Genomic DNA, 21,105 nt, shown 5'->3' on the forward strand with positions numbered 1-21,105 from the left:
TGAGTGGACGAGACATCAAGAGTGTTTATCGGATCAGGACGCAATCCTTCAGCCTCTCCCCACACACCCCACAGCCTCCTACAAATCTGGAAGTGGTGTGGGGCTGCAGACCTTCCCCCTCCCTTGGCTGGGGGCTGGGGCTGCAGGGGGAGGGGGCGGCAGGGCCACGGCTCAGGGCTGGGACACCCAGCCAGGGGGGACGGAGGTGCCTGGCCAGCCGCGACACCTCCACCAAAGGTGATCTATTAATGCAGCCTCCAAGCCACAAGCAGGACCCAGACCTAGAGGGTTTAAACCTCTTGCTAAGCTCTTTAAGAAACCGATTCCAGCAGACAGAAATACCTGTCTGAAGCAATCGCTGGTACAAGGCATCAAAACAAACCTGGCCCCAAGCCCTCCCCAGCCAGGTCAGGTCAGGAGCACAGATTACTGGGGAAATCCTGCTGGGACAAATCCCCAGCACTATGCTTAACCCATTGCACACGACCATCACACCAGCATCCTGACAGCAATGGGTGCTGCAGTGCCTTCCCTGCCACACGCTCCGCCACTGCCAGCTGTGCCCATCACCGCACCGCCTGCCCTCGGGTCCCCCAGCTGCTCTGGGGATGGCCGGGCACTGGCCACAGACAATGGCCCACGTGTGCCACGGCTGGGCTCCGTGCCCCGCACGCATGCACACACGCACGCACTCACCGGTGCCACCGCGCGTCCCCTCCGTCCACTCCGCTCGCCAAGCCGGTGGCTCTCCCACAGCCGGCTGGGGTGGATGATTTCCTTCCAAGCCCACGGAGACCGTCAGTGGTATCAATCATTAACAGCCACGGCAGCTGCCAGCAGCCTTAACCCCCTCGGCACCGCGCCGCTGCGGGACGAGCGTGGGGAGGCATCCTTTGCTCCCACTGGAAGCCCCTTTAACGGCACCACGGCACGGCAGCCCACCGCAGGCCAACCGCTCAGGGATGCAAAGGGGTTTCCAAGGGGCTCTGCGTCCCCCGGGGCCCCACAGCATCGTATCCCTATGCACCCCAAACCGCTCCCCCGGCAGCATGGCCCCCGGAGCAGCCCTGCATGTTCCCGTGCAGCCCCAGGGCCGCATCCTGCCTCTGCTTCCAGCCGAGGCACAAGCGGCCCAGCTCGGTGGGAGCTGCAGGGAGACTCTGCTCTCCCCCACCCTCGGGGGCAGCCAGCAGTGTTCATCCCAGGGGGCTGAGCCCCACAGCCCTCTGCCCCCCGAGGAGTGGGGAAGTGTGGCAGGGCAGGGGGCTGTTCTCCCTGGCTGCCCATGGAGGCAGGAGGCACATCCATCCCCTCCTTAGTGTAGGAGCCAGGGCAGGACAGGATCTCTCAGCTCAGGGGTCCCACAGCTCTCCCTTCATGCAGCTTTTCCAAGGAACATCAATGGCTGTAACTTTATCCGAGCGTGTTTACAACCCATCCGTGGCTCTTGGCTCCCTTGGCCGTGCCGGGGGCCGGCTCAGCTCCTGCAGCTGCCGCTCAGCCGGCACACGCTGTTGCCAGCACCCCGATGCCAGGGTCTCCTGCACGCTGCAGTACCCATGGGACTGTCCGGATCACTGCCATGTGCATCCCCACCGAGAGGAGCCACAGGCACCCGGAGCTGGAGGAGGAGCACAGGGGCTGTTCCTGTGCCCGAGGTCTGGGAGGCAGATGGACAGATGTCCCCACCACCCCCCTGCCACCGGCTGCATTACCCAACCTGCAAAGGGGTTGAATGATTAACCTCCAGGCGCGCCGTTGCCAGGAGCTGGTAGAGCCCTGCTCTGCCCATGCACAGCCCCAGGGCACAACGACACTTGGGGAGCCAACCCCTATCCCCCCCAGCCCCAAGCCCATCCAGCATCACCGGTTCCCGCTGCCCCAGAAGCATCCCATGCCAGCCCAGGGCAGCCACCGCGTCTCCCTACACAGGCAGAGGGCACAGAAGGAGCTCAGTCCCCATCCCAGCTCCCACAGGTCTGGAGGTACTCACAGCCCGTGGTGTCCCACTGGCACCACAGCCCAGCTCCGGCTTTCGGACACGGACACGCAGCAAATTTCGCCTTCTCCAGCCCCAGCCGCGGCCCCGGGGGCGTCCAGGCTGCGAGTGCTCATAAATAGCCTTGGACAAACATCTGCACGGCACCACCCCGTGCAGGCTGGAAAGCGGAGGGCTGCTGTGGGGATGGTTTTAATCATGATAGAAGACCATCAAATAGCTAAAAAACCACAGATGGGAAGGAACTGTAAATAAGTGCAGGCACAGTGGCTGATAAGACCCACCGGCAGCAGGGCTCAGCTCGGCTCCCCGTGCCCATGATGTGCGCAGCCCCTTTGCATATGGGCACGGCTGTTGAATTTCCCATTCTCCACACCCACACAGGTCACGAAACCACAAGCTCCTTGCAAACACTCTGAGTTGGGAGCACTTGGAGGGTGCAGAGCAGGATGCAGCCATGTTCTGGTGCAGGGTGCCAAAATTAAGCATCTCCCTGCTCCTGGCAGTGAGTCTTAGGGCACTGCTATTCCCACTCACCTCCGAGCCCACCAGGACAGGGAGCGGGGTGAGCCCCAGCCTGGGCTCGATCAGCCATAGCAGGTTGTGCTGCTCCCTGCAGAGGTTCTTGATTGTTTTTGTCTAAATTACCAATTTTCCGCACTTGGATCTCCCGTGGGGTAGCTCTCACTCAAGCACTTTAGCAAACGGGTGCGCTCATAGGGAGGAAAAATAAAGTCGTAAGTGCAGCATCCCAGGGTGCGGGGGGCACAACAGGGCGCACTGCTCTGCTAACACCAATATTGCCAGCCTGTGTCACCCCGCTGCCACCGCAGGACCCTGGCAGAGCACTGCTGGCATGCTTGCTATGGGGGGTTGGGTCTGAGGAGGCTCTGAGTTAGGGGGTTGCAGCAACTCTGGCTCTGCCCCAGCTCACAAGCTTCACCATGCCGCTGCCAGCCCTCCAAGTGACTCATCGGCTGCTCTGCGCCTCGACCTCCCGCAGTCAAGTCCCAACGCATTCGGCACATTCCTGGCATAGCTGGCTGTGCCGTGCCATGCCGTGCCGGCACAGAGCCCCACACCTGCCAGAGTGGCGAGGCCAACACACTCGAGTCTCTGCAAAGAGGCACGTGCATCCTAGGGCATCGTCATGGTCTGATGGCCATCATGGCCCAGCGTGGCCACGTGTGCCCACGGGGATTTAGCCCTGGGCAGGAGCAGCTCAGCTCTGCCTCCTGTGCTGCAGCGAAGCTGGCCCAGCTGGTAGGTTGTCATCGCGGGCAACCTGTCATTCTCCACAACCACCGTCCCAGTTGCCTTCCTTGTGCAATGCCACACATCCCTTACGTCGGCATGGGTGTGATGGCGGTATATGGGGAAACTCTCCATTTTTAGATCTGATCCTGTACCTTCACAGGCCTCAGAACAGCTTGTAACCGAGCTGTGATGCAACAACGCACACGTCTCGGTTGTGCAAGTGCATTGCACTAAATAGCTCCCAAGGACGGGGCGAGCACCAGCTCTGGGCAGCTCCAGACTGGCCGAGCCTCTCCATCCTCGCAGCCATCGGCAGCACATCCCACAGCCCTGCAGAGCAGCCCACTGTCACGGTGTGGCTGCCAACGAGTGCAATGTGCGGAGCAGCCAAAAATGCTCCCAAGTGCCAGGGAAGAGCCATCACGATGGGGATCCACCACGGGCAGGAGTCGAGCCTGGTACCCAAGGATGCCTCTGATTACTCCTGGCCCCAGCCCCGACAGACCCCAGCCCCAAAGCTGCCTGGGCACGTGCCCATACTGCTGGCCGCTGTGCACAGAGTGAGGACCAAAGGTCCCCCAAACCAGGTTTGTTCTTAAGCAAACAGAGCAACCCACACACGCACAAGATCAAACACCACCACCCCCCCCCCCCAGACCCCAGGCACAGGCTCAGGATCAGCCTTCGCCAAGCTTGCCCCCACCTCTGGCAGCGATGCCATCCCAGGATGGGGCATCCCTGGTGGGAGGGAACCATAGTGACCCCCCCAAGCCCTGAGCTGCGCTGACACAGCCAGAGGACAGAGGCAGCGATAAATCAACATGTCAGGGCTCTCTGCACCAAATCCCAGCAGTCCCATAAACCGCAGCTGACCGAGCCCTGCTGCCGAGCTCTGCACCAGGACGTGGGCGCTGGGGAGCCAAGGGCTCCTGGTGGCCCTGGGACACCTACCCACTCCTGTCCCAACGCAGCCATCCTGGGGCACAGCCTCTGGCGGGCAGGGCAGGCTGGACGCCGTCCTGTTCTTATTAACACCCACCTGCAGGTGCTCGCCCTACCGAGCCATTAGCCTCCTCCTCCATCAGCCATTAAATAAATGCACCAGCGCAATTCCCTCGCTGCCCGCGGATGGGACAGCCCCAATTTTATTGCTGTCACCTGCCCACCACACCCTGGGGTGGCAGGGCTGTGGCTGGGGCAGACGGGTGCAGCTTCCCAGTGAATCACTGGTCGATTCCAGCTTCCCAACTGCGTCCTGATTAGCGCACAAAGCCCACAGCTGCCCCAGAGGTCAGCTGCAGGGGGAAAAGCAAGGAATTTGCTGAGGGAAAAGCAGAGGGAGCTGCAAACCCTCCGCACCCACCAGACTGGACCCTCAGAGTTTCCCGGGGTGGTGCAAAGCCAGCACGGGGCCAGGACACACCTCTGTGTCACCAAACAGCCCTTGTCTTGTTCCTCGTCCCTCTCCCCGCCGCCACCTCCACAATGGTGCAAACGCCGCGGGTGAGTTTAGTAGCACGGCGTCGGCTCTGCAGAACGAGATCTTCCCCTGAATGAAGTTTAGTCACCGTGGGATGTTTCCAATTGGAAATCAGGACAGTTCCAGGCTGAACGCATGCCAGCCTCCTTCCACTTCCCAGAAATCCCATTTGCAAGTGAGCTTCTTGCCAATTCCCCCTTCTCCCCCAGCATCACGTAAATAAACGTCGTCCCTGTCCTCCCTGCGCCCCAGCAGGGAGATGCAGCCCTCAGGCTCCGGCCGCAGCGCCTGCTGCCGTGCCTGGGGAGGGAAGCTGGTGGGATGCAAGTCACGGAGCCGGGCTGGGGCTGGAGCCAGGCCAGTCCCAGTCCCAGCCCCAGCCCAGCAAGGGCCCTTGGCAATGCCTTTGACAGTGGCGGCACAGCCCAGATGAGCCCGTCAGCGACGCAGCTACCCACAGCATCCCCCCGAGGATGCTCGCAGGCAGCCGGGGCTGGGGAGCTGCATTAGGGTTAGTCGAGGGGAGCAAGCGTGGTGGCTGCCCTCCGCAAGGAACTGGTTTGCTCAGCACTGGGAAAAGCCGGAGGGTTGTGCTGAGTTTCCAGAGGGCAGAGATGGGCCGATACGTGTGGGAAGAGCAGGCGGGCGCCGGAGAGGTGGGAGATCCCTTCGCCAGGTGCCTGCAGCATGGTGGCTCCTGCTTTTCTGTGGGTTTGGGTCAGGCGAGGATGCTCCACATGCATGGAGACCAGTGTCCACAGCCCAGGCTGGCCTAGAAGTCACTAGGAATCAAGGGGACACACAAGGGACACCTCAGCCCCTTAGGACACCAGTAAGTGGACAAAAGCCAGCCATGCACTTGACTTGCCCTGATGCATCCTCCCTCCCTACGTGTCCCTGCCCCAGCAGGATGGATCAGGCACTGCGTGGGGACCGCAGAGGTGACATCCCAGCTGTCCCTCCATAAAAGTCCCTCCTTGTCACAAAATTAATCAGTGGCCCTGCAGCACTGGGATGGAGTGAAGGACATGCTGCCAAGGGGAGGGATCAATTTGCTCCAGACTGGAGCTGGGCTCTTCACCCACCATCGCTGGAGCAATAGGGGAGGAAGGAGCTGGAGGGTGCCAGGATCTGGCTCAGCTACAAACCCACTGCCCCGCCAGTGCTGGAGAGCAGTGGGGAGATCACTCCCATCTCCCAGGCATCCCTGCAGATGGCTGGCAGCAATGAGATGGAAACCACGGCCATCCCGTGCTGCAGACCAGGGAAGACCCACAACAGCTGCACAACAGGGGCTGTGGTGCCCGCCACTGCCCAGTGCCGGAGCATCCTCCAGCGACTGCAGGGTGCTGGTGTCAACATCCCTCCCGGCTGCTCTGTGAGATGGCTCAGCTGGAGGGTCTGGGGAGGAGGGGGCTTTACCGGGCTCCAGGAAAGCACAAGGAGGCATGGCAGGGTACAGCAGAGGGTAACTTTTAAAAAGCCCGTCTTGAAACATCCCTTTAAACAGCAAAAAGCAGGTGATGCAGATGAGCCTCCCACCCAGGAGGAGAGGAGATTTTAAGCAGCGCTTCCAGGAGATCACAGCGTTCTCCCCCAGCCGGCTCAGCTAAGGGCAGGGATGGCAGCTCCCCTGGCTTCAGAGCCAGCCCACGGCACAGGGCACAGGCACCACCCCTGCCAACCACGAACCGCTGGGTGGGCAGCATCCCAGCCGGCATCCCAGCCGGCATCCCAGCCGGCAGCTGAGCTGTGTGGAGGCACTGGGTGCCTCTGCTCCACTCCCAGCTCTGCCAGCCTTTATCTCCCTGCCACACCTTCCATTTAGCTCCCTGCAAGACGTTTAACCCCTGGGAGAGCGCAGCCGGGCGCGTGCCGTGCCCATGCCCGTGCCCATGCCCATGCCCACTCCCGGTGGGATGCGCTGCCCACCCGTGGGCTCGGTTCAGATGCCTCCACCGTGCTGGTGGCCAGGGCTGCGTTCACAAGCCCCCCTCCCCACGAGCCCTCGCCCCGCCAGCGGCTCCACAGCCACCCTCCAGCAAAGCCCAACTCCCCGCTGCCCCAGTGCCGTGCCAACCCCTCCAGCATGCCCATCGCTTTTGCTTCAGCCCTGGGGGCTCTTCCTTCATTCCTGCAGTCCCCTCCTTACCCCCACCATGGGCCAGGCTGCGAGGACAGAGCACCCACGGCTGGCTCAGCCTACCTGCTCATCAGGCGCTGCCGGGGCCATGGCGCCGGCTGTGGGGAGGGCGGTGGGCTGGGTGCCAAGGCGGGGAGCTGGCGGGGAAGGGGGCGAAGAGCTGGTCACCTCCAAGAGCAGCCAGGTCCCAGCGTTGGCAGGGACAGCTCAGGGACAGCTCGGCTGATAAGCGAGGTCTGAAATCTGAAACTGTAGGTTGGCTCCTTCCTATATAAACAGGCGCTTGCACACAACTACACACACACACACACCCCCCGTGCACGCCAGCTCTCACGCCACTCCCGCTGCTCCTGGCCACGCCAGGCACACGCCAGCCCTCTGCCGGGATGGCCATGCCGCCCAGCCGGTGGCCACCACTGCACCAGCCCCCTGCCACCAGCCCTGGCACCCACTGGTACCGGCTCAGAGCAAAGCCTGACGCTGGTTTATATCGTGCTTTGAGATCTGTTTTCATTCCCTGGCCAGGTCTGCCTCCGGGCAGCGCGAGTGGGCTCTGTGCTTTGGGAAGGGGGCAGGGACGTACCGGTGGGCACCAAATGGGCACCACCTGCCTGGGTGCTAGAAACAGCAATGCAAGAAAAGCAAATCGTGTGGGTTTTAACCTCATAAAACAGGTTGGAGGGACTCAGCACCACGCTGGATGAGCTGACGGGGTGCCTGAGGTCATAGGAAATGTCACTCCCCCTCACCCAGCAGTGATAGGCAGCAATGCCATGTGCGTTTTTATTATCGTTGTTTTGTGCCCGTCACCATCCCTGCTGAGCACCGCACACAGCTGAGCCCCTCTGCTCCCCAGGCCGCGGTGGCCGATAGCCAGAGCGCAGCCGTGCCGTGCCACTGTGGGACTTCCTTGTGCCAGCACCGCCGTGGCCGTGCTTCCTCCAGTGGGACGAGACACACAAGAAGACAAAACCCTGCCCTGTTTTTCCCAGTTCTCCAGGCTCACCTACAGCCCAGAACCGGGGCAACCACATACCATCGGCGAGGCTGGGCTGTGCAGATGGCTGCTTGCTTCACCCCAGCTCCAGCCCGCAGGGCGAGGGGGCTGTGTGGTGTGCCCACTCGAGGATGCAGGGCTGGTCCTGGCCATCGCCCAGGGGAAAGGGGAATCCCAAAACTCTTTGCCAGTCGGGGGTGAAGCCACTCCATGGCACAGAGAGGGTCTTGGCGGGCACATCTGCGGGTACCTCTCCATCATGCGGCTGTACATGGCATCTCCATGCGGGGGGGCTCGGTGCTGGGAAGGGGCAGCTCATGTCTGGGGGCTGCCGGCTCTGCATGAGTGCAGCTCGGGGTTCCCTGCGCTCCTGGGGCTGGATCTGGCCCAAGAGTCTCCATCTGGGGTGCGATGAGCCCCACGGTGCTCTGAGCCAGCTCCCCACCCTGGTTGCACAAGCAGCCCTGGGGTGCTGCCGGGCTCGCACAAACAATAACAGCCTGTTTACGAACAGGCAGCATGAGGCCCCGGCTGCAGGCAGGGCATCGCCCCAGCCACCTGCCTCCCGAGCCTGAGCATGGGGAGGAAGAGTGGGAGACACGTTGACCCCCAGCCCAGCTCCCCACAGCTCCCTGGGCACCCTCTGCCTATTCATTCCCCCCAAGGCAGGGCCACTAGCCACCCCCAGAGCCCCCACTGAAACACCACCGTGGTGCAGGGCAGGAGGATCCTTCCCAATGCAGCACCAGCACAGCGGGTCCGAGATGCTGACCCCCAGCATCTTGCAAAGGTACTTTGGAAAAGCAAATTTGCCTTCGGAGAGCCTGGATTGACTGGGCGTGAGGGGGATGAGATGGCCTCGGGTGGGGATTTCCTCCCCAGGGCCACCCCAAAGGACTTCGGCCCCACAGTGGGTCCTCCTGCCCCACTGGGACAGCACCCACCATGTGGCCCGGCTGCACCCACCATTGTCTCCTTCCAGCAAGCCATAAATCCTCTGGAAATGAAGCAGAGACCACCAGCAAGGTCCAGTGCTCCTGCCAGCTTCGAGGGCTTCAAGGGAGAAGCTGGAGGCTCCTCCTTGGGTGTTTGAATATATCACTTCTACTTAAGCAGCTGGATGAGCCCACAGCCTTCTCCTTGGCTTAAAAATGGGGGTGTTTGCACCTTCTTTTGCTTAGAAGGGACGAGGTCAAACTTGACACACTGTTCCCAACCCCAGATTCTGCACCTTCCATTCTGCACCCCGCAGGGAAGCACGGCAGCAGCAGCGGGGGGGCTGCTTCGTGCTCCCCCCCCTGCGCACCCAGGCGTTGGGGAACGAGCTGAGCCACGGAGGGACCCTGCACTGGTGCCCCCACCCCTGAGCGGGGAGGACTCAGCCCCCACAGTGCACCCCCACAGTGCACCCATGCCCCAGCGCCAGGACACGGAGCATCATTCCCCCGCCTCAACCCGCCTGAACCCAAGGTCCTGCTTATCTGCAGCACAAGCATGTCTGGCGATAAGCCCAGGGATAAGATAAGGCCCGGTGCAGCCTTGCTGCTGTCACAAGCCCTCCCTCCAGTGCTGTGCCCCAAGGCTGAGGGGTGCTGCACCCCCCAAACACACCCCAGGCATCTCCCCCCCAGCACACAGGCATCATCTCACTTTGATGGGCTTTAAAAGATTCATTGCGCTCACACTCCAACAGTTGCTTGTTGTTTCCGAATCAGACAATCCACTTGATTCAGGGGAGAAGGGAAAAACAATGCTAATAATAATAAAAAAAAAAAAAAAGCCAAAACCCAGAGCAAACAATTTGTCTGGGGAAACCTGGCAGCAAAGGTGGGGGGGGGTGATGGGGAGGGGTGACGCGCAGATAACCCGATTGCATTAGGCTCGCCATAAAAACTGGAATTGCTAATCATCGCTGCTCAGCCAACCTGAAAGAAGAGACGCTGCAGAGGAAAACAAACCCACAGGACGCGAGCATGGGGCATGTGGACTTCACCCGGGGCTGGCATACGCACCTGAGCCTTCCTCGGATGACTTCTCCTCCTCCTCCTCGCTGCCTCTCCCCGTATCACCCCATCCGCACTGCCAGCAACCCGGGGCTGAGCATTCCCCGTGGGGTGATGCCACATCCCAGGGCAGGAGGATGCAAAGCCACCCCAGGGAGGGGACAGTGGCTCTTGGGGCCACCCTAAAACGGTGGGCTCTCCCCTGGTGCCCCCCGGTACCCAGCCCCTTCTCCCTCCCGCCCGAACTCAGCGCCACGCAGCACCCAGGCGCGGCGAGGGGAGGAGATGGGGTGGATTGGCATGCTTGGTCCCATTCCCAGGATCTACACACGGGATCTGCCAGCGCGTAGGCACTCCCACCTCCGGCGGAGCCAGCCTGGCCTTTCAAATAGGAGGATAGGGGGAAAAAAAAGACGAAAACAGCCCCCCCTCCACGCATGTTTGCCTCCCAGCATCCGTGCCAGGCTATAAATACCCAGCGCTCTCCGTTCCGGCTGCGGGGAGGGGGGATTTAAATGGGACCGGGGGAAACGGCCCCGCAGGGTGGAAGGGAGAGGAGTGGGGTACCGACCTGGTGGCACTGGGGGGATGCGGAGCCAGGATGGGGTAGCTCTTGCCTTGGGGCAATGTGGGAGCCAGGCACGGTGGTCACAGGTCGGGCAAGCCCAGACCCTGCCAGGGGGGTGGCTGTGCCAGCGGGGACAAGCGGGGGCGAGGCAGAGGAAATCCCCAAAGGGCCCTGGAGGCAGCGGAGTGGGTGCCAGGAGGGAGTGAAAGGCAGCACTGATAGGAGCCGGGGCAGCCTGCCAGGCTGGCACGGGCACTGTGGGGACACGCCGCCTCCCAGTGCTCCCAGTGCCACTGGCTGGGAGGAGCACAGTGGGAGGGGGCCGAGCACAGTGGGAGGGGTCCAAGCACAGAGGAGACCCCTCTACTGGGACATCCTGCCCCAGATCTCTCCATCCCACTCCTAGGAGCGGAGCCCGCGCTGATCCCATGGCAGGCACCCACCCACCCACCACCCCCAGGAGGACGGGGCTCAGGGTGCGATGCTGGGGGGCTGTGGGGAGCAGCCCGGGGCAGAGGAAGCCCTTTTAAGTGCAACCCTGCCACAGGATTGCTACCTCATTAGAGAGCAATTACAGACTAATTATACGATGGTAACACCCAAACTCCGATCAGGAAATGGGACTCTGGGTGCCAGATAATGCACGCGTGCACAGGCGCGCACACACACGCACACCGCCCCCCCCCCCCCCCCCCCCCACGAAACCTCAGGAGCTCTCTGGAGCCGAGACAGGACACGTCAGAGGGAGGCACCTGGCCCGAGAGAGGTCACCGGCTCAAATCCCCACTGTGCTGCCTCCGTGCCTCAGTTTCCCCACTTGTGGCTGGGCATCTCGCTCCCAGCTGCTGCCCTGCCTCTCCCCTGAGGCTTCGATACAGCCTCATGCTGGGCTGCCCCCCAGCCCTGCCTGCTGCCACAGCCCCCCCAGCACCCCAAAAGCACTGACAGTGGCTCTGCCTCGGCGAGGAGCATCCCCATCCCACCATCCCCATCCAGCCACCCTCCCCTGGCCTCAAGCCAGCTGTGGGATGCTGCTGCCCATCCCCAGTCCCACAGGACTGGGAGTTGTGGTCCATGCAGCTCCACTGCCCACGAGCATCCTCCTGGGAGCTGGGACAGCCCCCAGAGCCCGCTCCCAACAGGACCAGGGCTATGGTGGCACCTAGACCGGGACCACCCTGCCACCCCAGGGACAGGGCTGTCCCACCCCCAGCCACCCCAAACCCCCCGTCAGCACATGCTGAGGGTGGCTCCTAACAGCAGGTGAACTTTAACCACATAAATAACATTCCTGTTGGCTCCCCGCCGGCACAACCCTTATCTGCGGTGGGCTAGCACAGGCCTGTCCGCAGCCTGGAGAGGCCACCAGCCCTATCGCTGTGCCCAAGGACACTGGGGAAGGGGACAGCTTGCTGGGAGCACACGGGGCCGGTGGTCATGGGCAGGAGCCAGATGCCCCCCACCAGCACCTGATGCTCTGCCCTGTCACCCCGCACCATCGCATGTCCATCCCGGGCTGCCCACTGCCAGGGACCCTTGGGGACAGGGGGGGACGTTTTGCCACTGGAGCCTCCTGCTATGGCAGTGGGGACAAGGTCATGCCAATAACACCTTGCAGCTAGCAGGGAGGAGACGCGGCGAGGACGAGGACGGGGCCGGGATGCAAAGCAGCAGCGCTGATGGCTGGTGAAGGGCCTGGCATCTCCGGGCACACGGGGAGAGATGGGAAATGAGCTCTTTCCTCCCCTCCGGGAACTCATCACCACGATTGCAACTGAGCGTTGGAGCCCAGAGGCCCTGGAGTTTGCACGGAGCTCTCAAAACCCTCATCTCGCTGACAAGTGGGAGAGCAGCCGGCAGCCAGAGCCGGAGCTCCATGCGGCCCCCGCAAAAGGTCACCGCATCCGCACATCCACAAAACATGCATCTTTAAAAAAAAAAAAAAATTTAAAAAAATCCCATGCTCGCACAGCAGATCCAGACAACGCGCCGCAGGAAGATTGGTGTGGGGTGGAGGAGCCGGTGATCACCAGCCCCCACTGCCCCAGCTCGGGGTCCCCCCAGCCCCAGCCCCCTGGACTTGACAGGTTGGCACCATGCAATTGGCTTTAAAATAATCCGACACAGGCGAAACCAGCAGATTTATATCTCCTGATTTGCTTTCACTTTCAGGGCCCTGAGGGTGCAATTGCATTTTCAAATTCTCTGGAAGAATAAAGGCTAGAAAATTAGTTTCCGTGCATGAAGCAGACGGCCAGGGGCTGGGGTTTTGGGGGACCTCCTGCCCCCCAAGCATCCCCCTGGAAGGAGGGCAGAGCTGAGCCCCCCCACCAGGGCTGGAGGGTCCTGGGGGGGTAGGTCCTGGCCATGGGACCCCTGCAGCCAGCCTGGCCCCAAGGACGGCTGCGCGGGGGGACACGGGGACAAGTGACAAGTGATGGTGACTCCAGGGACTGCGAGGATGGCGATGAAAAGGGAGAGCAGGAGGCTGGAGCGGGAGCTGAGCTGCATCTGGCTGTGCTTGTGGTGGGCCAGGGATGCTAAAGCTGCAGGAGCTGCTCTCTGCAGCACGGCTGGAAACAGGCAGCACTGCCTTGCTGCCCCACGCGCCCTGGCCTCATCCTGCACCCATCCGTCGGGCTCCACGAAGTATAGAAAGCCACAACCCCACCGCTGCCAAATCACCCGAGAATTTTCCACAAAGCCGGGGGGATTCAGCACCCCTAACTGCAGAAAGGGGCAGAGACTGCGCTGCAGGAGGGGAGCCCGTGCTGAGCCGCCGGCATGGGCCAACGATGGTGCTGAGCCCACGCTGAGCCACAGCCAGGCTTGCCTTCAGCAGCCCCACCTGCGCCGGCAGAGCCCTTTGAACCCAGCCGGTCTGGGCTGTAATTAGCTTTTGCCTGCCGGATCACAGGCACCGCACCACTCACCCGCCGGCTGCAGCTCAGCACCTGCCGCCGAGAGGCCTGGACCTCCTGCCCCGGCTGGATCCCTCCAAACCTCGTGGGTGCCCAGCCCAGAGCAGGGGGTGCCAGGCTGGCGGCCATGCCGGTGGGATGGAGTTTTTAAGCTGTTCCCCTCTGCCAAGCCTGGGAATCCGTGCCCAGCGCTGGCTCTGCCGCAGGCACCCCCTCCTCATCCTCCGCGCCCCCAGGGGCTCAGCACCCCAGGATGGGTGCTGAGCCCAGCACCCACTGCATCACCCAGATGTGCAGCAGCTGTGCTGCTGGGGTGCCCGGCCGGTGCCCTGGGAAGTGGTGAGCGCAGGGCTGGGCAGAACCGGCCGAGCAGGGCTGGGAGGTGGCCGGTGCTGCCGGCACTGCCAGACTGGTCCTGGCTGTTCTGCCAGGCGCCAGCCACGGACAGGAGCCTGCCCCACGGCACATCACCCCCTAGGGCTGTGGGGCAGGAGGGGTGCTCCTGCCCCGGCTGCACCCAGAGAGGCATCTCCCGCTCAGCCCAGCCTGGCGACGCCGGTGCCAGCGCCTTCACCGCACGGCAGAGGCCATTGGCAGCCACGTGCCTGTTTCCAGCGCGGTGCCAGTGTGGCCCTTACCTGGCTGCCAGTGCGAGGCCTCGGTGGCACGGCACCTCGGTGGCACGGCGCCTCGGTGGCACGGCGCTGGCAGAGCATCCACGCCACGGCTGCCGGTGGTTACGTAAGGAAGGCTCGGAGGGGAGCGCCGGCTCCCGTCCCCGGTGGCTGCAGGCAGGCGGTGAGGAACAACAGCCTCTTGCTGCTCAGCAGCCACACGTGGCCCTGCCGCTGGCGGCAGCGGGAGGAAGACGGGTGTCGGAGCAGCAGGAGGATGCTCTCTGCTCGGTCACGGAGCCAACCGCGAGGACAAGCCCCAGCTCCGGTCCCCCAGGGGCTGGGGACACTGTGAGGATGGGGAGGGATGGTACCTGGTGAGGAGAGACGGTGGCAGTGGAGGGGGCAGCCGGAGCCCCGCGTCGGCCAGATCCTGCCTCCCTGCTCCGAGAACAAAGGGCTGCACCGTGAAGGCTCCCGCAGCCACTTAATTACCAGTGGGACTCGGGGGGCTCAGAGCAGCCGAGCTGCCCCCCGGGTCCCGCAGAGCGGGGATGGGAACTCCTCTGCTTCAGCTCATCAGGGGGCACCTGGTAATAACCGCAGCGCCTGAGCACGGCGGGGGGCTGGTTTCAGCCCCGGTGGGGGAAGGAAACCCCGAGCTGTGCCAGGCTGCCACAGCGGAGCGGGCGGTGGGACAGCTGGGGAGATGGGCCAGCGGGATGTGGCACAGGGGTCATCAACATGGCACAGGGATCACCGACATGGCACAGAGATCACCGACATGGCACGGGGATCACCAACACGGCACGGGGTGAATCACAAACATGGCACGGAGATCACCAACATGGCACAGGGATCACCAACACGGCACGGGGGGAATCACCAACATGGCACAGGGATCACCGACATGGCACGGGGATCACCAACATGGCACGGGGATCACCAACATGGCACAGGGATCACCAACACGGCACGGGGGGAATCACCAACATGGCACGGGGATCACCGACATGGCACAGAGATCACCGACATGGCACGGGGATCACCAACACGGCACGGGGGGAATCACGAACTTGGCATGGGGATCACTGACACGGCATGGGGGGAATCACCAACATGGCACAGGGATCACCAACACGGCACAGGGGGAATCACCAACATGGCACGGGGATCACCGACACAGCATGGGGATCACCGACATGGCACAGGGATCACTGACATGACACGGGGATCACTGACATGGCACAGGGATCACCGACACCGCACCGGGATCACTGACACGACACGGGGATCACTGACATGGCATGGGGGGAATCACCAACATGGCATGGGGATCACGAACACAGCATGGGGATCATCAGTATGACAGGAGGGGATCGCCAACATGGCATGGAGGGATCACAAACACAGCACCGGGATCACCAACATGGCACAGGGAGCACCAGCATGGCACGGGGGGAATCACCAACACGACATGGGGATCACCAACACGGCATGGGGATCACCAACATGGCACGGGGATCACCAACACAGCACGGGGGGAATCACCAGCATGGCACGGGGATCACCGACACGGCACGGGGGGAATCACCAACATGGCACAGGGATCACCGACATGGCACTGGGGGAATCACCAGCATGGCACAGGGATCACCGACATGGCACGGGGATCACTGACATAGCACGGGGATCACTGACATGGCACGGGGATCACTGACACGGCACGGGGATCACCAACATGGCACGGGGGGAATCACCAAGATGGCGCAGGGGGATCACCAACACGGTACAGGGGGATCACCAATATGACACGGGGGGATCACCAAGATGGCACAGGGAGATCATGGACACAGGGCACACAAGGATCACCAACACGCACAGAGCGTTTGGAGCAGGGCGTTTGTAGACAGGATGCCAGGCACACACAAAAGCCATCTCATTATCTCCTAATTAGTGTCTTGCCAGCTCCTGCAATTAACACCCAAGCGAGCGCTGTTGTTGAGGTAAACAGAGGGTTAGAAGCACCCTGGAGAGCTAGGGGCCCTGGCAGGGTGCAGACCACCCACGGGCACGCGCTGAGGAGCAGGTGGCCCTGGTGCTGAGCCCAGGAGGGTCTGACCCACGTCCCCGAGCCCCCGGCTGCACCGGGAGAGCCTGCAGGGCTGGGCAGGGCGCTCCCACCCTCGCTGCAAGGCTGCCCTGCACCTTGGGGAGCAGCACGGCAGTGGCAGAACCTTGCAAGGCTGGTGGCACTGCCCGGAGCGTCCCAGGAGAGTGGGACAGCGCCCAGCATCGCGTGGCAGGGAGCACCCCAGCTCTGCAGGGACAGGGGTGACTTTCTCCTGAGCTCAGCCCGTGACTCAGAAGCAACCAGGGTCAAACTCCAAGCTGCAGGCCCTGCCTCGGAGGTGGCCGGGCCACATGCCCTCCTGCACAGCTCATGCTGGCGAGGTGTTTATTCCCAAATTGTCTCCTTTGGAAACATCAAAGGAAAGCAATCACCCAGGTCTGAAATGGCCTTTCTCCAGCTGACCCAGAAACATGGATCAAGAGCTTCCTCATCCCTTAATTGAGAAGTTGGTGACTTTGAGTCTTTATTAAAGAGCTTTGGTGAATTCACAGATTAAGGGCACAACCAGCCACTGCCATCATCCAACCTGATTCCCCACATGCCTCGGCCAGAGCAACCTCGCCCCGCAGCCGCTGCGCCCGGGGGAGCCCTGGGGAGCCCTGGGGAGCCCGGCGCATTGCGCTGCTGCTGCGGAGGGAAAACTGAACTAAACCCAGAATCACGCTGGAAACCAGGAAGGCCCCAACCTGCCTGCACAAAACCAACCCATTCCCAGGGTATTTTCCAGCTTGGGATGCTGGAAGGAATGGGCGACGCTTGGGAGGGGTGGTCAGAGCACCCGCTTTCCCTCTCCTTGCAGGTCATTCTCTGCCTTCCCATCTGCCCAGCGTCCCGCGCCAGGGATGCTCTCCAGCAGTGCCATGGAAAGAGGGGTGTTTTCAGGGAAGAGGGCTGGCAGGGCACAATGCATTCGCCTCCCCGTGCCGCCGTGCTGCCCGTGGGGCAGTGGGAAGGGGCTGCGCAGCCGCCACAGAGTGGGGCTTCCCCAGGTGGCTGCGGAGCTGCCAGATCCTGGGGAGAAACGAGGCTAAAGAGGAGATGGCACATTCCTCAATGTACTATTTCTGCCTGCTGCGGATTATCATGTTTCAAGCTAAGGAAAACAGAAGGGGGGGATGCTACTACAAATGCCTGAGAGAGGAGCAGCTAAGGAGCCGCGCTTTCCCCTCCAGCAAGCAAAGACAGGCAGGAGAAATCCCCAGCCCTGCTGAATCCTGGGGGCACAGATGGAGCAGAAAACAACCCGAGGCCCTGCCCGGCTGTTAGGGGTTCAGGCGGCTAGGGCAGCCTGCGGGGGATTAAGCCCCACGCTGCCCATCTGGGTGGGTGTTCGTGCTCCGTGCCAGGCCCCGGCCGCAGAGCGATGGTGCGCACGGGTGTGCACCCCCCCCCACCCCCCCCACGGCATGGGAGCCACGGCCGGCAGGCAGGGGGATGCTGATGCATCTTCCCCATGTCATCGAGCAGCCGGGGGGCACGGCCACCATGGGCACAGTCGCTTCATCCTGGCAGTGCCAGGCATGGAGCTCACCCTCCTGCCTGTCCCTTCTCTCCCTCATCCCTGCCAGCCCGGCGGCTGCTCCCGCCGGTTTCTATGGGAACTCAGCAGGAAAACACGGTTTCCAGTGAGGTTTCCAGTGAAGCCAGTGCTGGCCCAGCAGCCCAAACCCAGGCGGCGAGCTGCCCCATCACAGCGTTTGCCTGGGGGGACCCCCATGTCCAGCCTTGCCCAGGGAGGCAGGGACCCCTCGCCACAGCCCCTCTCCCCAAGGGGACAGCCTGACACACGGGCAGCGTGATGGGGTGCTCTGAGCCAGGACGGTGCTGGTGGCCCACTGCAGCAGGATGGGTGCCACAGCCTGCTGGGCTCCTCGGCATGGGCTGGGGGTGCTGGGGCTGCTCCCCCCAGGCAGATCCTGGCCAAAGCAGCCACAGACGGGCCAGAGAGGACAGGCTTTGCGCTTGCCATGTGATTTTTAGCAGACGCTCAAGAATTTTAATGCCTCAGCCACCCCCTCTCCAGGAGTCCTAATCCTAGCTCTGGCTGCCCGAGGGGCTGGCTTGGGTGGGCGATGGGGCTGGGCATCCCCCAGCCATGCCTCTGGCAGTCGGAGGAGGGAAGGAGACTCCCCTGGGGCCACCCAGGGAAGCCTCATCCTCTCCCAGAGGAATGAAGGGGATGAGAGACCGGTGCAGATTAGAGCAGGACAGCAGCTCTCCCCCATGAGGAAATGCCAGTGGGGTTCAGGGGAGGGGACGGGAGCAGCCACACGCACAAACAGAGCCTGGTGTGTGTGCACACGCGTGTGCATGGCTGCACCACAGGATGAGCCATACTGGGAGCAACGGTGCAGCAAGCAGTCGTCCCAGCTCCTGCCCTGTGCTCAGCCCTGGGGATGCACAACGGGATGCAGATGCTCTTGACGTGGAGAAGTGGGAGAAACCACCGGGTGCTGCTAATTCCCGGCTGCAAAGCAGCACGCAGCACTGCAAACAGCCTCACCTGCCTGGAAGGATGTTTCCCCCAGTAAATGCCACCCCAGTTCCCTCCGTGCCCGGTCCCTGGCAAGCTTGCCTGCACCCCTCCACACCCCAGGATGGCCACGCACCCCCTCCCCGCTGCAGCTTCCTTCTCGCCTTCCCACACAGAGGGATTAAACAGCCGCTCCAGCAGCCATCTGGAGCAGGGAGCTGGGCCCCTGCACCCAAGGGACCGTGGCACACGTCACGGGCGGGATGGCAAGGCCAGCCGGTAGGGATCAAACCATGCACACCGGACTCTGCCCTCCCACACCACAGCACGGCCCCACGGCACAGCCCTCGGAGGGTGGCAAAGACCCTGCGAAGAGGTGATGGAGGGGCTGCATCTCCCTCTGCAGAGGGGTACCGCAGCCAGAGCGGGGGTCCCCACCGAGTCCTGGGGGAGGATGGCCCAGGGCGGCCAGTCCAGCCCTTTCCGCTGGGTTTAATAGACTCGTGGCGTATTTAACATGCCCCATCATGTGATGAATCAGACCCTGTTCCCTCAGATCTAACAGCGGCGCAACAAAGCTGCAATTGACTGCTCAGGGTAGCGGCTGTGGCTTGCGCGCCGTCTCCGGCACTGCCAGACACCTCGATGCAGGGGAGCCAAGCAAGCACAGCATCTCGCAGGCGACACGCATCCCCGAGGCGCTTCGCCTTTGCTCTCTGATGAGGAGGAGGAGGAGGAGGCTGGCTCTCCGCTGACAAGCAAGCGGTGAGATGGGAGCTGCGAAGCCCAGGGAAGCGCTCGCATCCCTGGGAAGCGCCAGACGACATCTCGAGCTCCATCCATCACAGCCTGTCCTGGCTGCGACCTCAGCAAAGCGCCCAGCCACGGGGGCCAGCCCCAGCATATAGGGTTGGGGGCTCTGGCCCATCTGAGCCCCCTGGTCACAATCATGGGGGTTTGGGGGTGCAGAGCCAGGTCTCCAAATGCCAGGTCTCTCCCAAAGCCTCAGCGCTGCCCGCCTGTGCACAGAGTCGGGTCCAAGCCCAGGCGACCCCAGCCTGCAGCCGCGGGGGTCCGGGGACAGAAAGCAACGCACAGCACAAACACCGCGTGGGGACAGCTTAGAGGGTCCCCACTTCTCACCTAAAGCACAGCAGGAGGGGGGGGGCACGGGAAGCCTGGCCCCCAGCCCCTTGGGCAACCAGGAGGTGCTGACCCCCACCGCGCACCCTGCCTTGGCCATGGGGCACGCTGGGGCACCCCGGAGGGGCTGTGACACCCCCCACCACCCCCCGGCTGCAGCACAGATCCCCCCACCCTCCCCTAAGCAAGCACTCCCCCACAGCTCGCTTCCCCCCCCGCCTGCCCCACGGCACACGTCCCCAGCAGGGGGATGCTCTGCCGCCCCCCCGCCCCCCCCCCCGGCAACGCTCGGGAGAAGGAGGAGGAGGAGGAGGAGGAGGAGGAGGAAGAGGAGGAGGAGGGGGAGGAGGAGGAGGGGGAGGAGGAGGAGGGGGGAGGAAGGCAGCCGCGCTGCGGGCACTCACCGTGCGGGGCGGGCAGCGGCCGGGGCCCCCCCGCTGCCTACGGGTTCAGCATCCCGCCGGGCAGCCCGAGCCCCAGCCCGAGCCCGAGCCGGAGCCGCAGCCCGAGCCGGAGCTGGGCATGCTCGGGGGCCACCGAGCGGCACGTGATGCCGGGCTGGCACCGAGCACGGCGGGGGGGCCGCGCCTGCCGCCCCCCGCCCCCCCGCGCTGTCCCCCCGCCGTGGCCCGGGGGAGACCGCCCCGGCCCCCCAGCATCACCCTGCCGCCCCACACCGCCGCACCTGGGAGGAGGGGGGGGCTGGACCACACTTCCCCCCCCACCCCCGCACGCCTCCCCCCTGCATCCTTAGGGACAGGCGGGACCATGCTGCCAGCCTGCATCCCAGCATCGGGGGCGGGGGGGGGGAACAGCCGGGACCACACTCCCCCCTGCATCCCAGCATCGAGGGGTCCACACTCCCCCCTGCATCCCAGCACTGGGGGGGTCCACACTTCCCCCAGCATTCCAGCATCAGGGGGCACAGCTGGGACCATGCTCCCCCCTGCACCCCAGCATCAGTGGGGACAGCTGGGGGCATGCTTCTGGCCTGCATCACAGCTTTGGGGGGTCTGTACTCCCCCCCTGCATCCCAGCATTGGGGGACCGCACTCCCCGCTGCATCCCAGCATCAGGGGGGACAGCTGGGACCATGCTGCCCCCTGCATCCCAGTACTGAGGGGACAGCCAGGACCATGCTCCCTCCTGCATCCCAGCATCTCCTGGAGCAGGGGACCTCTCCATTCCCAGCCAGGCTCGTGGGACCCGCTGCGGTGGGTCAGGCAGCACCCCCAGGCTCTGACCCCAATGAGAGCTGCTTGCAGCGGAAAGATGCAGCACCCGGAGGACGGGCAGCAAAACAGCTCAACAACCACAGCTTGTTCTCTGGAGCACAAAGGCCACCGCTCGGTCCCCTGGGCTGTGCCGAGGGC

General features: G+C 63.3%; 1 protein-coding gene across 14 annotated transcripts in view; it reads right to left on the reverse strand.

Annotated features, from left to right (window-relative positions):
• PLEKHA6 (pleckstrin homology domain containing A6) overlaps window positions 1-20,282 on the reverse strand; it is a 49,096-nt gene extending 28,814 nt beyond the window's left edge. For 9 of the 14 annotated variants that reach the window (XM_055728209.1, XM_055728206.1, XM_055728202.1 and 6 more), the window contains exon 1: window positions 1,994-2,128. In XM_055728209.1, coding sequence (XP_055584184.1) covers window positions 1,994-2,115 — 122 coding nt within the window. In that variant the 5' untranslated portion in view covers window positions 2,116-2,128. Of the gene's footprint in view, window positions 1-696; window positions 778-1,993; window positions 2,130-6,942; window positions 7,083-9,888; window positions 10,038-20,136 lie in introns of those variants that run through there. The other 5 variants (XM_055728212.1, XM_055728211.1, XM_055728210.1 and 2 more) reach the window with 5 other exon arrangements.
• Window positions 20,283-21,105: the final 823 nt, after the last annotated feature.

This window comes from Falco cherrug, chromosome 16 (genome assembly GCF_023634085.1).
Source record: "Falco cherrug isolate bFalChe1 chromosome 16, bFalChe1.pri, whole genome shotgun sequence".
Classification (NCBI taxonomy): domain Eukaryota; kingdom Metazoa; phylum Chordata; class Aves; order Falconiformes; family Falconidae; genus Falco; species Falco cherrug.